Below are 18,997 nucleotides of genomic sequence, written 5' to 3'. Positions count from 1 at the left end.
ACGATCGGTTACTGGGATAAAAAACGACGATGGTGGTGCAAAATGCTTGGATTCAGATTGATTAAGGCCGACTACTTGGAGTTTTAAAGAAAGCTAGGTTTTTTTTTTTTTAAGAGAAAGATAAAAATGAATTAGAAAAGTGTTTTATAGTTAAAAAAAATTTAAATAAGTCAAATCAACTCAGCCTGACTGACTACTTAACCTGCTCCGAAGTTTTCTACTTGACCCAAGGAAAGCCCAACTTGCTTAGGCCCATTTTGGTGCTAGCTGGACTTTTAGGCCCATTCTTGGTGGTTGTTAGACTTCAAACGTGCGGGCCATTTTTTGGATCTCTAATTTTGGGTTGCAACATCAAAACTTTATTAGGGAAATTTCTTTACTCTGTTGGGGCTTTTCCTTAAAATGTTTTGCATTACTCATGTCAATAATATTTTTATGAAATATACATGTTTGGAAATAATTAATAATGTTTATGGAAATACATATTCTTAAAATTTTATTATTAGTGTTTAATTTTATCTTTAGGAAAAAATTTTCTTTTATTAATATAATAATAATAATAATAATAATATTTTTTTATGATGAGACTCTAAAAACTCCGAATAGTGCTTTTCAAGAATTCTTTAGATGAGAAAATACTCTTAAAAATTACTAAAGTATTAAAATATGTAAAAACTCTTTTCATTTTTACTTTTCTATAATTTGAATAATTTTCTTAAAAGAGGATAAAAAATAAAATATTTATAAAAGTATACATTTTTTAGAAAACAAATTTATTTATAGATAATTATATTATTATATAACTTTTAAAAATTAATTAAATGAAAATTTTGATGATGGGATTATGGGAAGTTTGAGTAGTGATTCTCAAAAAATATCTAGGTGAAATAATTTTTCTAAAAATATTGCCAAAGATTGGAATATTTAGAATGATTCTCAATACGAAATTTTTTTTTTTATTTTCCATTTCTAAAAATGAACTTTCATGCAATAGCATTTCAAATTAATCCATGTCCATTATTTTTGTTATACCCATTATAAAAGTAAATGAAATCTCTGAGAATGAGATCCTAATGAAGTCCAAGTAGTGATTCTTTAAGAATTTTTAAGTAAGAAAATTTATCTAAAATATTGTCAATGTATTGGTGTATTTAGGATTTTTTTTATAAAGATTTCTCGTCTATTTTAATAAATAGAATAAGAAATAATTTTTTTAAAATATTATCGGGATTAAATTATAATTATTATATTTTATCACATGCATTAAAAATATAATATTGAAGATAATTATGAACTATCGATGATAGAATTTTTGAGAATTTTAAGTAGAAATTCTTAAGAATTCCTTAGGTAAAAAAGTTCCTGTTAATATCATTAAAGTATTGGAATATTCTCAAGAAATTTTCAATATACAATGTTCTTGTTTTATTTTTCAAAATAGGAAAAAATACTAAAAAATAAAATAAAAGTACATTTTTTTACAATAAAGAAAATTAAGAAAATTTAAATTTAAATACCAAAATTAAGACCTTTTAGTCATAATTAAAAAATAACACATAATTAATTAGTGTCATTTTAAATGTGCACTGTGAGAGTGCTGATTTTTCTCTATGTAAAATTGACTCCCGAATCCAAACTGTTTTTGTAGACAAAAAAATTATCTTTTCAATAAATTTTAATTAATTTTAAAATTTTATTAAAATGATAAGTTTTAATAGGTGACCGATTACACCTAGTAAAAAAATTGATGAAGACTTTTTTTTTTTTTATTTTCAAATTCGTCTTATGGTTATCAAAACAATTATAACAAAATTATTTATTAAATATATAAGAAAGAAAGAAAAAATTTTAAAAAAAAAGCATGTGACATACTATTAATATCAAGTGAGTCTCCAAAAAATAAAATCTAAAGATATCTTTGTCAAATTTTTTAAAACAGAAAAGAGTAAAAAGATAAAAATAAAAAGTGAAAAAGAAAGTTTGATAGTAGTGAACCTTACACATAAAAAATATAATCTTTAGAAATATATGCTTTTTTTTATAATTTTATTAAATATTAATTTTTTTAAAAAGGAAAAAATTATAAAAGATTAAAAAGAAAAAGCAAAAAAAGTTTGGCATAAGTGGGACCAACATATATAAACTAAAATATTTAAAATATTTTTTTATAATTTAAAAAATATTTATTAAATATTTTAAATGAAAAAGTTTAGAAAATGAAAAAAAAGTCTAAAGTAAAAAGCAAAAAGCAAAAAAAAAAAGCATAGAAAAACACGTGGCAGTTAAAGGTTTATCATTGTTGATAGTACATAAATAAAAATTATCTTATAATTTTTTTAAAAAGAAAAAAATGATAATAAAGAATAAAAGGAATAAAAAAAGTTTGGTAAATTGGATCCCATCTTAAAAAATTTGAAATCTTTAAAAATATTTATAAAAGTTTTAAAATTTTTAAAATAGAATAAAAAATCTAAATAAAAAAATAAAAAACCCAAAAAAGATGAAAAAAAGAAAAAGAAAAAGGAGGATATGCCACATGGCACAATGAGGAAGAGGAATTATTCAATTATAAATGAGTAAATTTTATCTTTTTGATTTTTTTTTTTAAAAAGTATAAGTAAAAGAATGATAAAAAAAAAAAAGCAAAAAGGAAGAAGAAAAGTTTAGTATAATTGATTCTCACACAAAAGAATAAAATTTTTAAAACTATATTTTTATTTTTGTTGTCTTTTAAAATTTTATTAATTATAAAAAAAGTTAAAACAAAAAACGAAAGAAAAAGGCCAAAAAAGCAAAAAGGAAGAAGTTAGACTGTTATACGTGGCACCACTAAGCTCATACGTTCATAAGCAAACTTAATTGTATAGATGGATATACAAATATTAGAAAAAGAAAAAACATAAAAAAGGCTAAAAGGTCAAAATATCCTTAAATTATAATTTAATAATTATTTAAATTTTTAATATTTTATTACAATTAATAAAATTTTTAATATTTTATTTTACCTCAATTGAACCTTTAATTAAATGAAATCTAATTACATGAAAAAATTAAATCAAACAATCTTTAAATTATAATAAATCAAACATTTAAAGGGAATTTAAAGAGAAAACGAGCGAGAAAATAAGGAAAAAAATATTTTATTTAATTAAATTTTTATCTATATTAATTACGTAATGTGATAAATTTTTATTTTATTTTATTGATGTTATATAAAATTTTATCTTAGTTAAAAAAAATTAACATTATTAATTTTTTATCCAAATAAAAGTTTAATTATATGTAAATAAATATTAAAGAGGTTAATTGATTATAATAAAAAAATAAGGGTTTTGATTTTTTTAAATTACAGTTTATAGGTTTTTTCATATACTATTGAACCTAAAAAAAAAGTGGTATTTATCAAGTGAGTCCTACAAAAATTTAAAATCTAAAAATAATTTTTTTAAAAAATAAAAATAAAATAAAAGAAGGAAAAAAATTGGTATAAATAGATCTACACACCAAAAAAATAAAATCCTTTAAAAATACTTATTTATTGTTTTGTATTTTAGGGAAATTAAGTATATATTAAAAAGGAAAAGTATTAAAAAATGAAAAACAAAAGTCAACAATAAATCAAATGGGACCCACATTAATTTATTAAAAATAAAATAATTTATTAAATATGTATAAAAATTTAAAATTAAAAAAGAACTTAGGGTTGTGCGACGAGGTACATTTTAGAGCAAGTCCAACTGGATTAATAATATTAACAAAATTTATAATACGGATGAAAGGATGAATTGAATTTAAAACTGTTGTCATAAGAAAATAAATAAATAAATAAATAAAAGATCATATCAACCAAAAGTTTAAGGTTGTCATCTATAGGGATTAGCGAGTTTATTTTTATTGTCTATCGGAATTCAATCTTTGTGAAGACCATTCTATAAGTAGAATTTGTGAACGTGGAGAAATACAATAATCTTAAAGCCCTTAAAATTGTTTGAAAAAAATTAAACCCACACAAAACTTTGATTATCGTGACCGTATTAAAAAGGAAAATAAGATTGTCGTTTGCCTAGAACCAGTAAAGCGATTTCTTATCCATTTAGTTGAACTTTTCTCTGTTATTCACTTCCTTCTTAGCAATCAAAAGATCTGTTGCCTTGCAGGTTATGGTACTCATTTTAAAAGTCATTTTTTTCTTCATTGCCTTCCACTTGTGTTTGGACTTGGTCTATTTTTTTCTTCACCTTCAGGCATTACCACTAATTTTGTCAGATTTCTAGTTAATAACACCTGAAGTTATTCCTTTTAATTTAGTTTTAACTTTATTTTCATTACTTGTTTTTTGTGATGATTTCAGGTTGGATGAAAATACATAATTTACAAAAAATCTAATTTAATTTAATTAGTTTATATAATTATATTTTAAGAGCTTATATTAGATTTCAATATTTATAATACTTTCTCTTATCCTAGATAACAGACTACGACCTCTTTATACAAAAAATGAAAAAAGTAATTTGCAATGGACCACCAATATTATGAACAATCAATGCGGTTAAGTAGGTCCAACTTCGTATACCTTCTTCTCACTGAAATCATCAGTTCTAAGCTCCTAGCAACTCAAATGTACTCGGTTCTTTTTCAGATGTGTCAAGATAAATAAACAAAAATATCTTTAATTTGACGAGTATACTATGCAAGTACGTCAATTGGCGAGGCGAGTCACATGGGTTTGATTCAAATACTCATCAACATCTATCTGCTCCCCTTGTGAATATGGGTGCATTTTTTTTTTTTTTTTTGGTCATATTTTCTGTTCTTAACATACTATAAAAGAGAAGATATAGTAAATACGAAAGCACCAAAAGGGATGGGTTGAAATGGAGCCGGTTCCGTCGTCTTTGGATACCATTTTCTGACCCAAAAGCTTACGCTCAAAGGCAGGCTTTGGACGCTTCTAGTTGTGTTTGTTCTCCTACGTGACAAAAATGATCATGCCAAGCCAAGGCCTAAACATTTTTATCAAGTTATGGTTTTGATCTCGGACATCTGTAGCACCATGCGTTTCATGTTTGTTTCCAGGTAAAAGAGTCTTTTCATTTATGATTGAGGATTTTATATCAGACTTGTGGGGCCATTGTCTTTGTAGCTGTCCAAATGCTCACTCATAAGCGGCGGCGCATCGTTTTTTTTTTTTTTTTGTGATCAATGATGCAGCATTGTTTGCACCCTATATGGATCATATGTGGATTTGTTGTCTCCTGAGCTTATGTAAGATAAGGTTTCAACAGCAAAAATAACAGCAGGAGAATAGGCAAAGCCGTAGCAGTTGCTAGGTGCTGAAGTGTTTGATTGGGGAATTTTCAGGTTGAAGTGGGAAAGAAAATGAGAAACCACGAGCGGACGGAAGAAGGGGATTTTAGCTCAAGTTGCAAGGTAAGGTCCTGCTGTTTCTAACTCCACAATGGCCACACATCAGCACATTTCTTAGTACAAACAAATTGACCCTTTTTTCCTTTTTAGTTGGGGAATGCTGGGATGAGATGAGGAGTATGTTCAATTAAAAGGAATGCATTCGTTGTTGTTCATGAAAGAACAGGGTGATTTACTTTTTCTCATTTCGAAATAGCGATCTTGATGATGTGATTTACAAATTCTTCTTCCAGCTTCTCCCTCTCTTCCCACTTCATTTTCAGTTTTTACAGCATATCCAATCCAACTGGGGAATTAACAACAAATATTTTTTTATTTTGGTAAAGACTACAAATTTCTAGTCATGGAATTGAATGCTGAATTTTGCTACTCGAATAAATTCTCAAGGCAACATTTTTCTTCCTAAAACAGGGCTAACCTTTTTAGGAATAGATCCATGAATCCTATGCTTTTCACTCTAATTTTACGCTATCAATTATAAATTGTTAAATGGTGGAAGAAGCCAAAATCACGGGATCCATTAATAAAATTTTGGATTTTTAGATAATGTTTAATGTATAAGATGATGAATAGAACAATATAAAAAAATTATTATCTTATATTATATTTTATTTATATTTAATTAAAAGAGATATGATTACAAAAAAGATTATCATTCTCTTAGTATAAGAAGATTCAATCCTCTTAAAATGAAAAAAATTATTTTTAATTCATAAAATTAAACTTACAAATTTTATTATACCCTTAAAAATCATATTAATAATTTAAATTATATAAACTTTAAAATAAATAATTTTGATTAATAAATAAATTATTTTATGATAATTTTTGTATATATCAAATATAAAATAAAATAATATTATCTAATATAATTTTATTCCTAATATAATTTTATTTTATTTTATCGTAATTTTACGTACTAAAAACATATTTAATTCTAACAATTAAAATTCAAATCAAGACTGCTCAAATACTAAAAATACAGGAGAAAACATGAAACATACAATAAACATTTCCAGGAAACAGACTTTGTCACCACTATTGGCCAATCTCAAGGTTTTATCATAAATTTCCCATTTTTTTCACCAGAATAAAAAGGGCTGCAAATCAGTCCATGCTACTATGCCGCAAGGTCTTTTTCTCTGAATCACGTAGCCGTGCAGCCCTTGACGCCATAGAAAGAGCTGCAAGGCTAGACCGAGAAACTGTCATCATGAACAAATTTGGGGATCGAGCATATAACAGGACACGCTACACTCTTGTTTCATATGGTATTCATGACAGCACGGGTAATGCAATTCTGGAGGCTGCTTATGGAGCCATAAACCTCTCCTAGCCAGGGTTGAGGCTGCTTATGGAGCCATAAACCTTGAGCTGCATTCTGGAGCACACCCTCTGGTCGGCGTGGTTGATGACATTATTTTGCATCCCTTGGCTGGGTCATCATTGGATGAAGCAGCTTGGCTGGCTAAGGCTGTCTGCAGATTGTGATTTCTTTGGATCAACGTATTTAGTTTAATTTGAGAACTTACTTTTCATCCGAAGATCCTTGTCGAAGAGTTCTTACTTTTCTTTGGTGTTGCAGTACCAGTGTTTGGGCACGGTGCAGCACACCCAATAGGCAAGGCCCTGGACACCATCAGGCGGCAGCTAGGTTACTACAGGCCCAATTTGACGGGAAACCAATGGGCCTGTAGTAGAGGCATCACCACGATCGGGCCATGCCCATGGGTTGGAATGTACAACATACCCATCATGTCAACAGATGTCGCTGTCACTCGCGGTTTTGCAAGGATGGTGAGTGCTCGAGGCGGTGGTCTCCCATCTGTCCAATCATTGGCCCTGGTCGACGGTGAGGAATCAACTGAGATAGCTTGCATTCTTCTGGAGCCAAACCGGTTAGGAGCAGACAGGGTGCAGTCTCGGGTTGAGATGCTTGCTGCCCGAGAAGGTTTGGATGTGGAAAAGGGCTATTTCACTGATTCTTCAGCTGAAATAATTCTTCATGAGTATCTAAACCTAGTATCTGCTGACAGAGCTTAATCATGCAATGGTCATGATGGAATTGTAACATTTGAACCTTCAAATAAATGTTGTAACTTGTAAGGATGTACGAGCTTGATTATTAGCTGCATAACACACAACCTCGTGAAATTTCTATTTAAACATCTATGTGATCTATGAAGTATGAATCCCTTCGAATGCAACTGTGGCTTCTGCTCTCTTAACAAATTATTGGACCCAGAATTTTATTACTCTGCTATAGATGAGGATTTGCAGCAGAAGTTGGCTGGCCTTACCCTTATCGAAAAAGAGGATGTTATTGTCTGGTAGGCATCAAAATCTGGCAAATTCATTCTACATGGGACTAGATTAGGGATAGGAAACCCACTGTAACTTGGCATAAATTAGTATGGAATTTCTCATCACTACCAAGACATAGTTTTATCACTTGGCTTGCAAATGGCTTGCAATTCTTGACAGATTGAGCACACTAGCTACTATTAGGAGATTGTGTACTCAACTGCCAAAATCACTTGCTAGTTCTGTGATACGAAGGAAGAGACTGGGGATTATCTTTTCTTGTACTTGGCTTGCAATTCTTGGCAGATTGAGCACACTAGCTAATATTAAGAAATGGTATACTCAACTGCCAAAAATCACTTGCTACTTCTGTGATATAAAGTGCTACTAGTGTGATTCAAAGGAAGAGATTAGGGATCATCTTTTCTTTTCTTGTGATTTCTCAAAGCAAGTTCAGCTATTAGTGTTAACAAAGTGTGAGATTGATCGAAAAATCCGTAACTGACAATAAGAGCTTGATTGAGCTACATAAGTTTTAACATAAAATTTCAACTTTTAAAAATTGTAAAAAATACGAATGATCCTTTTTAAAATTTGTAAAAAATACAAATGATCTCTCTAATAATTCTGTATGTAAAAATTGGAGGATCGTATAAGTGCAAAAGTTCATTCTTTGATTGTTAACTGGCAGCAGGCCTCCTGCTTCTTTGGATTAATGAAATACCATTTACCCAAAAATAAAAAGAAGTATGAATCCAGCCATTTACACTAGCAGTTATCCAGCTCTATGCCACTATCATGAACCCTGCCTTTTCCGAAATTCTTCAGATAGTAGCGTCTTTAGGAGTCCTTGCAACCTCTCAGCACCAGGGCCTGGCCTAAATACAGAATCATCACCGCGTACAGAACATGGGTCAGCTCCACTGTCCGAATTCCCAATACACCATGCTCCAGGTGCAAAACGGCCAGTGCGGCCCAGAAGCTCCTTATCAATTTTATCCAAGACTGCATCATTCTTATGGAACTTCCGAGCAAAGGGCGCATTGCTTTTTACCATATTGTCAAAGTCTTTTATTGACAAGGAGAGAGGATGTTGCTTTGGAGGAGTGTCCCAAGCAATATAGTGGAGATCATGGCTTATTGCTGTGCTACGAAATTCGTCAGTGTTGCAAATAACAGTATGGAAATAGCCTTCAGGAGAGGAAATGAAATTTGTATAATACATAAGGATGGTTCGTGGGAGGTTATCCCACCCCCATATACAATACTCAACAAAGGTTCTAGTAAGTGCTACCCATGCGGAACCTGCGCACAAAACAAAGACAGAGATAACCATTTGAAAATTTTTTTTATTCATGCATAGAAACATCATGTTCCAGAATTCAACTTAAATCAATATAAAGTGCAATAGTGTCTTGTTTATATGCACATAGAAAAGCAACAAAAACTCATACAACAAGGCCAGCAAATGCAAACCAATATAAAAGTCTAAATTTAGAATCCCCAATACACTTTACTAGCAAGCTCATGGGAACTGTTAACAAGATTTGGTTGTTTAGATCAGCTTTCAACTCCAGAGAAGACTTATTGGACATGGAGCAGGAAATTATGATTCTTGAAGATCTGAGTAGTCTAAATGCTTACTGATGTCCTAGCTTAACCAATTTATTGGCAGGATTCAAAATGAATCCTCGATTGATTCATTGACATCTTTATGATATTATAAACTTGCTCAATAGACTGAAAGCACTGAATACCCAGGGGAGCCAATTGATTAGAGAGCATATGATGAACAACTGTCCTACATGGCTGGTCTCACCCACCTATGATTTAATCTCCATCCCCTCACTGGTGTACAATGTAGAACATTAAATATATAGTTACATCCTTAGGATTTGAAGCTGCATTCAGAGGGCTAGCTGCTTGTCAGTATACCAAGCAGCTTGTTCCAGCTGATGTCAGAGCATCAAGCAATCATTTGAGTATTAGGAGTTAGGTTAAGGCTCAAGAAGGTCAGCTTAAACAAATCTCAAGCATTTGCAAGGTAAAGGTGATCTCTCCACCTTTCTCTAGTCTCTGGCAATAGTGAAGGATTGGGAAATTTGCAAGTGACACGCAAAGAAGAAGGGTGGAGTATAGCCTCGTGTTTTTAACTATAAGCACCTAAAGCCGGCTTTAGGCTTTGGCCCCAGGCAAAAACATTGCATTCACAGTTTTCACTTTCAGAATCAACAACTGATTGAAGCTTTTCAGTTCCCGACAACAAAATTAGCACAGGAAGGAACCCTAACATAGAAGACTTGATTCTAAAATGCAACAAAAGGTTTCTTACTCCAAGGAATAAGACATAGGCTGGCAAATCCACAACACTCAGCAAGAACATTCAATTCCAGCATTTATTACTGGCAAAGAAAATGCCCCCTAAGTCTTAAGATCTAGATCTAGACCTAAATTAGTACATGTGATCCTTATTTGGCACATTAACTTCAGCCGATATCTGATCAGTCTAAGACTATAAAATAATGTTTGGCATTTCAAGATAACACTGATCAACATAAATGCATTATGACTTTTAAAAAACCAAAAAGAGGTGGAGGGCAAGTAATCTACCTAAGATTAGAGAAGGTCTAGGGTATGGTATGCTCCATAAAGTAGAAACAATAACCAACCTGTATACAGCTTGAAAGATGTGGGCAGTGATCGACGTTGTGTGGTCCAAGCAATGTCAGACTTTTTGGACAAGTAAAGGCCAGGATCAACAATGATTGGTTTTGCCCTATGGCTCCTGCAAAAGCACATAATTATGCAAGGAAACTGGGGACATCAGGGCATAAGAAAAGGAATATTTAAGAGTAGCATGTACAATAGGTATTCATCTTACAGCTTCCAACCAGTAATCTGCATATGTTCAATGAAATTGAGATTTCTTGACAAATTGGAGAAAACATGCAGCAAATCTGCACAATGAGAACACATATCAGATATCCTTAAGCAAACAAGCTAGAAAGAGCAGAAACCTTTTAACACAACTCTAAGTTTCTGAAAATACCCTACAAATCAACAACAAATGCATGTCATAATGTCTAAAAGAAACATACCAATGGAGCTCTTTCTTAAATTTTAACCATAAGTAAAACTAACGTGATAGTACAAGTGGAAATTACTGGAGCACCCAGATGTCTATCAAATGGGCCTATCCGGCTATGCAAGGGCCAGGTAGCAAAAATTCACAAAAGAGGCAACTTAATGTCCAAAGACATAGCCAATGGTGCATAAAAAATTCAAAGAAAAAAAAATCTCATGCAATTGTGTTGATTAAGCAGAACTGCAGAAGCCCCATTGGACAATTGAGACATGGTCAGCTCATTCAAGAATCCAGCAAAATCTAAAATTTATTAGACAATTGATTGAGCCTAAACCTATCCACAGGCTGAATCGGGCCAAAGCCAGTCAGCCTTTTAAAGGCCCAATCAAAGAACAAGCCGAGCCCGTCGGGCCCAAAAGACCCAAGATTTTCAAAAATATATATTAAAATATCAACATTTTAATATTTTAAAATATATTTGAATTAAAATTAAATTAAAAATATTTTATTAATACTTTAATGTCCTGGGTTCCAAAATCCCTGTCCAAGGACCAGCACCTAGACAGGTCTTATTGAGCCCCCTCATAAAAAAAATTTCAGTATAACTTAAGTTAAAAATATCCACGCGCTTTAAAATTCTATTCCAAAGTTTGATCACAATATAACTTTCCTGTTGAATCAGGAAAGAAGATCAAGAGGATCACATAAATGCAAGACCAAGCTTATTTATATTAGAATTGCACTAAACAATGCATGTACATTGTGATAAAAGTAGGAGGCAGCAAGCAATGTTCTCAGACCAATTTTTAGCCAAAATTTGCGTACAAGCTTAGTAATATTCCATTTACATTAACCTAAAGAAAAGCTCTTGCATAATGGCAAGCAGAAATGATAACCATAAGAGCAACAGCATTGATAATGAATCAAAAGACAAAAGGCCAAAGTCTTAGCACTAACCATCTTGAGTCAAAAGGGGATAATCTGAGGCACTTAGATTTATAAACCAATTCCACTCCAAGCTCTCCTTCAACAGTATTGCAATTGCTTGAAGGGTAGAAGCAATCATCGTAGGACCTTTGTACGTTACCAAGTTGGATTGTGCCATTACACGAACATTCTCCACTTCAAGAAAAGTTGGATCACTCTTCACCATATTTGTCAATTCCAACCTTTCACGTGGAGGAGCCTCAAGATCCAAATGTAAAACATACTGATTTCTAGGATGATACACTGCCTGCAAGGTCCTCATCATCCTATGACTATCTCCCTTGGTCCCCGAAATAAGATATGCTAGTCTAGGTGCTTCCACATTTGAAGAGCCACTTGTGTTAAAGAATTTCTTCAAATCTGATTCTACAAAATACCCACTGGAGTCCTCTGCTCTCGCAAAGGAAATAATGTCAAATGGCAACTGATCTCCACCATAAGGAGCATTGAACAACCCAAAAATGGCATAGAAAAGCAAAGTGATCGATACAAGTAAGCTTGCAAGAAATGGGATAATCCATTTTCTATCACTAAACACCCTTCCCGAATGCGAATTGACATTTTTCCTCACACTTGTCAATGGGTTTCTCATCAACACCAGTTTCCTACATAGCTTTCTCATTTTGTGTAATAAAATCCGGCCTCTAGGTTTAACTAAAGAACCCAAGAAAGAATAAAGCAAAAACCCATCAATGTTACTAAGAAATAGGACCAAAACGAAGCAGGGAGGTACGGAAAGAGAACCAAAACTGCCTTCTTAAGTGTATGAAAAACATTTAATCTGAGAAGAAGTTTTCTTCAGAAGAAAACACAGCTTCCTAGCAAAAAGATCATTACTTAACATGAGGTAGTTAAAGAACTATCAATACGAAAAATAAAAAACCCAAATTCCGTATGTAGATATGAAACAGCCAGAAAAGGTAATGGATATTCAAGTAAAGTTTGGTCAAAGAAGCTCAAAGTCGGTTAATCAACTGAGAAATAACACACGAAAATGCAAATGGGGAAAGGTATTTACAGGCAAAAATACAGCATGGAACAGTAACCGGTACAAAAAATTCATAGAAAAAAAAATTTAACAGTTATATTTAGCATGCAGTAAATAAAAAGCAGCTTTTTGCTCCTAAACTGCCCCCAGATCTAATGACCAGTCAATCCCAGAAAACCGATAATGAAGAAGCAGAAAATAATATACTTAGAGTCTAAGTTTCCAGATACTTGAAATACACGAGAGTTTAAAAGGAGAGGTAGATAAGCTTATTTTGAAACAAAAATGGCCCAGAAAAGGAAATGAAGAAAGTGATATGGAAATATAAATGCTTACTCAATGAGGAATAATTGGGAGACAGAACAAGAAAAAAGAAATCAATCTTTTACTTCAACAGATTCTGAGCTTTGAGATTGAAAATGAGAAAGAGAAACTAGAGATAGAGAGTGGATCGAGATTTTCGCTTTGATTTGCTACTTCGCTTTATTTCATAGCAAAAACATGGATTTAAGGTTCGGCTAATTGTTGGAGTAAAGATTATTCACATAAAGTAACCAATGTGGTTACCACTCTTGTACGCTCTCTCAATGCGCGTGAATGACAGTTCTTTCCAACCAAAAGCTCTAACGCGGTTTCTTACATAAAACAGTCAAGTGCGAAGTTCTCTCCCAGGCGACCTTTAAACTTAATTACTAAATTTAAGTACTTTTAAATTTAATTTTCAAAATTACGTATTTCAAACACATATTTAATTTCTAAAATTTGTGTATTCATATTAAGTAAAATATTGATAATTTATATATTCATATCATGTTTTATATCAAAATTATATGTCATAATTGTACTAATATGAAAATATAAAAATTTTTTTATTCTGTTAAATTTATATATGATTTTTTATTAAATTTTTAAACCGTATCATTTTCATATTTTTTGTACTTTTTTTGTCATAATATTGTATTTTTATCATGTTTATTTTAATTAACTATTTATTACAAAATTTATTCAATAAAAAAAATTTTTAAAAAGGAAACCCACAAAAAAATCTAAAGCTTTAAAAATATATATATATATAATGAGAAAGATATCACGTGAACACCTAAGATAGGTTGGAACACTTTTCGATCCAAACAAATTTTTAAAAAAATCTCGATTTGATTTTGAAAATTTTTTTTAAAAAGCATCTAAATTGAATTGATGTGAATCAAAACTAATTAAATATAAATTATTTTATCATCTTTACTTCCATTAATTTTTTTTACAAAATTTATCTAATAAAAAATTAAAGTTAAAAAACAAATAAAAAAGTAAAAATAAAAGAAAAAAATTTAAAAGGTAGATTTTTGGATGGTAAATGGGTGGTCATGTGGACACCCTTTCATTCCTCATTCTCTACAAAATTAATATTATAAACTAAAATTAGACCTATGCTTTGCTACAAGATAATTTTTATTTTTTAAATTATATTTTAAATTTAAGAGAAATAACATTTTTATACCAAATTTTAATGGATGACAATATATAGACAAATATAAATGTATTGCTTTAGAAATAAATAATAAAAATATTTAAAAAATACAAACACAAATTAAAGGCAAATATAAATACATATTCTTGTTAGACCTCAACTTCATCAGAGCACCTCTCATTTCACCATTATGATTATTCTTTTATTGTTTTTTAAGAGAGTTGTAAAAGAATTAGAAAGTTTAGAAAGGTAAATGAGGGAAATGAAGATAAAAAAATGAGAATTGTCCATAAAGATATAATTATAAAGAAAAAGGTATGTGAAAAAGGTAAAAAAAAAAAAAGAATAAACGACATTTGGTAAGAGATCAAGGGTAAAGTGGAATACGCAAAACCTTACTCTTACCTGAACTCTATTAAAAAAATTTTGATACTATTATAACATATAGATCCATAGAGCTATCTTTAGACCTAACTTTAAGGAGTCACTACTAATCTTTTTTATTTAGATGCGATTGGTCACCTAATTAAATATGTCCTATTTTAAAAAAAATATCATAAGCTTTTACTTAGATATATTTAAAAGGTAAATTCATGTCTACGAAACCATGACTAGGTTCAGGAGTATGATTACATAAGAGAAATGTTATAACACCCTCACAATATCCATCAAAAGATGATACCAGTTTAATCTCGTGTTATCTAAAACCTTAAAAAACTTACTAAGTAATTTAATATAAAAAATTATCCCCAATTTACTCCAATATGTTGGTAATAATTCAAAAACATCCTCTCACCTCAAAAGTATTCAAAGAGACTATTTGTCTCGTTTCGAAAAGACTCTGTATCGGATTCATTTAATTTTTGTAAAAAAAACATTTTATTTGTTATAATTGACATTTTTGTGAAAATCTTGATATTGAAAATCTTTTCTAATTTCTCCAATATTTTGATCAAATTTAGAAAGAATTTTTCACTTAGAAATTTTCTTAGAGATTGCTATTTACAACACTCTTAGTAATTTTATCATCGGAGATTCAAAATCTAATTTTATAAAAAAAACTTTTTATTTTCAGAAATATTCTCCAAATGTTAGTAAGATTTTTTGCTAGAAATTATCCTAAAAAATGTTGGTAGGATTTTATGAAAATTATTTCTTTTCTACAAATTAATTTTTATTTAAAACTCATAAGGTTTTCCAACATGTTAGTAAAACTTTATTTTGAAAATTAAATTGCCTTCTAATATATTGGTAAAGCTTTACTGAAAATTATTTTTTCTCTTGAAATTTATTTTTTTATAAAAAATTAATAAGGTTCTCCAATATATTGGTAAAACTTTATCCTAAAAATCAAATTATCTTCTAATATGTTGGTAAAACTTTTTTGTTTTATTAAAATAATTTATTAAAATTTAAATCTTTCCAATATGTTAGTAAAAATTTTTTATTTAAACATTTATTTTTTAAAAAATTTGAAACTTCCAATATATTAGTAAGGTTTTTTTATTTTATTTAAAATTTTTTCTTTTTTTAAAAATATTTATAGATAAATGAATAACAAATAAATAAATGACAAATAACATAGATGGAAAACAAATAAATAGATAAATAAATAACTAAACATAAAATAAATAAATAAATAAATAGGAGAAAAATAATAAAAATACCAAAAAAGTAGCTCAGCTTGAAGGCTCACAGGATGCGGTTCAAGACATAGAGGAGTAGTTTGGAAGACGTTGCTCGAAGCTCAATTAAATGGCTCAGCTAGCTTAGCTACAAACCAATTCCATGCATATGGGTTAGGCGCAACATGGGATGAACTACCCACTTGAAAACGCACGGATCTTGTGAAAGGTTAAATGCGAAAACAACGTTGTTTGGCTGATTTATAAAAGGCTAAATTTTTTTCCCTTTTAGAATTACTCCTCCATTCTCTCTCTAACCCTTGTTTTCTCTGCCTTTCTCTTTAGACGAACGAAAAACCCCAGTTGAATATTGCTGGTTTCTGGAAAAATCCATCAAGAACTGGGAAATTAGCTAAAAAACTATCAAAAAATTCAAGCGCTACCAGAATACTTTATTAGAATATAGGTTTTCCAGAAATTTTCAAAAAAAAAAAAAACTTATAAAAAAATTGCAAATCCTTCTTGTTTTCTAAAATTCCCTAGCAGCACTAAATCAAACCTCCCTAATTAAAACAAAAACTTCTACCCGAAACTTTTTTTTTTTTAATTTGTATGTTTGCTCTTTTGCTCTTTCTCTTTTTCTTTGCTGTGTGTATCTTTCACAATCCTGCTATCAATTTTTGTATGATTTGTCCTTTTATAAATAGGAATCCCAACTTATTAGTATTTTAGTTAAAGTTAGATTCTTCAAAATCCTAGCCCAAATTAAAACTAAACTTTATGTTAAAACAACTTTTTATTTAATTTTCCAAAAAAAAAATCTAGAATTATCACCTGAGAATCATGATTTAATTCTATCACCCATCAATTCTTTTGTAACAAGGTTTCTACAATTTGGTTTTTTAATTATCTTTTTTCTTTTCTTTCATTTAAAAAAATAACAAAAAGAAAAACCTAAGCCAAATAGTTACATTATGGAATTAATCATAGACAAAATAGTGTATTTATAGTTGTCGCTTTTTCACACCTTTTTATGAAATAGGGATTGTGCAAATGTGTCAACAACCTACATAAATCCAAACAACTGACTTGATTTTTTTAAAATCTTTTAAATGGACACTCAGACTTTTTGAATAGCATAAAAGCTCCTCTAAATAGATGCTCAACTTTAAAATTAAAAGCTCTTCCTAACAAAGGCACATAACTTTAAAAATAAACACCTAAAAGTTTTGATGATCATACTCGAAGATTTTATAGATTACGTCTAAAGAAATTATGAGATTATATCTAGAGGTCTTATAAATCATTTTTTATACTGAAAAATGCTCCTTTGTACAAAGGCTTTATAACTTTAAAATTTTGAAAAATCTTTCTTGTCCATGATTGATTTTCTGGAAATTTCCTTTTTTCAAGGATTAGAATCTTACCTCGAAAGTTTATTCTAAAACGAGAATTTGAAATTCCTTCACCAGAAAAGGTTTCCATTTATCTTCTTCATGGGGAATCTTTCAATATCCATGTTTCTTAGATTCATTCACTTGACATTTCTAAATGCAATGCATGCTATGCAAATGTCAATTAATATCTTTTCAATTATGGTATACAGATTCTCAAGCCTTTTTCTTTTGGATCTCGAGCTCTTCATGCTTCAAACAATAAGACCAAACTGATTCAATTATCAATCATCTCTCTCATTCAATATTAATAACTATATTTTCCTTTTAAGAAAATCTTTCATTTTCATTTCCAAATGCAATGCCCTTACCAGGCCTTGAACATTTCATTTTTGCCTTTATCACTTTTAACCTTTCCAAAGTAATGTAGAAATATTTCATGCTATTATTCATTTATCAATCATTATTTCAATTTCAAGAAGTAAAAATGCAATCACACATTTCTTCTATTACAAAATATTTAAGGGGAAAAGCTAAGGGATAGATTAGGAATAAATGGGATATAATCACTAAAAGAAAGGCACAATGAACAAAATAAAATCTCTTATTTAAAAAGAATGATAGAACAACTTTGGCTATTAAAAAAGGAAAGGTTACAAAAATTGGGTTATTTGAGTAACAACGCCCAAAATAAACAATCAGATAATCACAATAACATAACTTGAAGTCTTTTTAAAAATTCAACCACCTGATGCACCTAACAACTAAGAGCTCATCAGAACATGCTAGCCTTCATATTGGTGAATTCCCAAATTCAATGTTGTATCCTCTTCATCTAAATCATCTTTTCAGGTTTTCAACTTAGATGAATTCTTTTTGACTCAAACTACCTTTTTAGGTTTTTGATTTGAGTCATTTTTTTCATTTTTTCATTTTTTTTCTTTTTTTAAGCGTAATATTTCTTCACAGCATTAGAATTTATAGAATTAGATAAATCATCTTCATCCATCTCTGATAAGATTAATGCTCCATCTGAAAAAGCTTTTTTCACAACATATGATCTTTCTCAATTCGAAATCCACTTTCTTCTATTATCATGTTAACTTAAAAGAATTATTTTCAAAACCAACTCTTCTTCTCGAAAACAACAAGGTCAGACCTTTTTAACATGAGCACTCATCATTCTTTCTGATAGAGCTGACCATAATACGGCACTGTCATTCTCTTTTCTTCAATGAAATTCAACTGCTCATAACGCTATCGAATCCATTCAGCTTCTTCCAATCCAACTTCTCTTAGGACTATCAAGGATCAGATTTTTACTTCCACCGATAATATAGCTTTTATCCCATAAACTAAAAAAAAATAGGGTTACACCAGTAAATGTACATACTGATGTTCAATAAGCATATAGAGCAAATGGTAACTTCTTATGTCAGTCTTTATAAGTCTCAATCATCTTCTCAAGAATCTTTTTGTATTCTTATTTGCTATTTCAACTGTCCTATTCATTTTCGGGTGGTATGGTGCCTTAATCTTGTATCGAGCACATATTTCTTTCATTATCTTACTGTTTAAGTTCTTGGTATTATCTGAAATGATTCTATTTGAAAGTCTATATCTATAAATAATCTCTCTTTATGAACTTGCATACCATAAATCATATCACACTTTCAAATCAAGTTGTTCCACCTATTTTGTAAAATAATCTATCATCAT

General features: G+C 30.0%; 1 protein-coding gene and 1 pseudogene across 2 annotated transcripts; one reads left to right on the top strand and one right to left on the bottom strand.

The window, feature by feature from the left end:
* Positions 1-6,408: 6,408 nt before the first annotated feature.
* On the top strand, positions 6,409-7,621 carry LOC111293747 (formiminotransferase cyclodeaminase-like protein; annotated as a pseudogene). Its single transcript, XR_016328636.1, has 2 exons — positions 6,409-6,903; positions 6,973-7,621. The product of XR_016328636.1 is annotated as a formiminotransferase cyclodeaminase-like protein (transcript).
* Positions 7,622-8,213: 592 nt separating this feature from the next.
* LOC111293723 (beta-glucuronosyltransferase GlcAT14B-like) lies at positions 8,214-13,271 on the bottom strand. The gene is made up of 4 exons (XM_022886622.2): positions 11,774-13,271; positions 10,613-10,688; positions 10,401-10,516; positions 8,214-9,036 (listed from the first exon to the last, which is right to left on the bottom strand). Exons 1-4 carry the CDS (start codon positions 12,423-12,425, stop codon positions 8,528-8,530), a joined length of 1,353 nt encoding a protein of 450 aa, XP_022742357.2. The 5' UTR covers positions 12,426-13,271; the 3' UTR covers positions 8,214-8,527.
* Positions 13,272-18,997: the final 5,726 nt, after the last annotated feature.

The sequence above is a fragment of the Durio zibethinus genome, chromosome 16, assembly GCF_047325235.1.
Source record: "Durio zibethinus cultivar Kanyao isolate XHJ-2024 chromosome 16, ASM4732523v1, whole genome shotgun sequence".
NCBI classification, from domain to species: Eukaryota; Viridiplantae; Streptophyta; class Magnoliopsida; order Malvales; family Malvaceae; genus Durio; species Durio zibethinus.
This window is presented reverse-complemented; position numbering and strand designations above follow the sequence as displayed.

What these genes read in the sequence shown, in the direction of transcription:
- LOC111293723 (XM_022886622.2), bottom strand. Translation starts at nt 12,425, where the DNA reads ATGAGAAAGCTATGTAGGAAACTGGTGTTGATGAGAAACCCATTGACA. An exon ending in TCCCCTTTTGACTCAAGATG is followed by an intron (nt 10,689 to 11,773) that starts GTTAGTGCTAAG and finishes CTCATTGTGCAG; the next exon opens with ATTTGCTGCATGTTTTCTCC. An exon ending in ATCTTTCAAGCTGTATACAG is followed by an intron (nt 9,037 to 10,400) that starts GTTGGTTATTGT and finishes TTTTGTGCGCAG; the next exon opens with GTTCCGCATGGGTAGCACTT.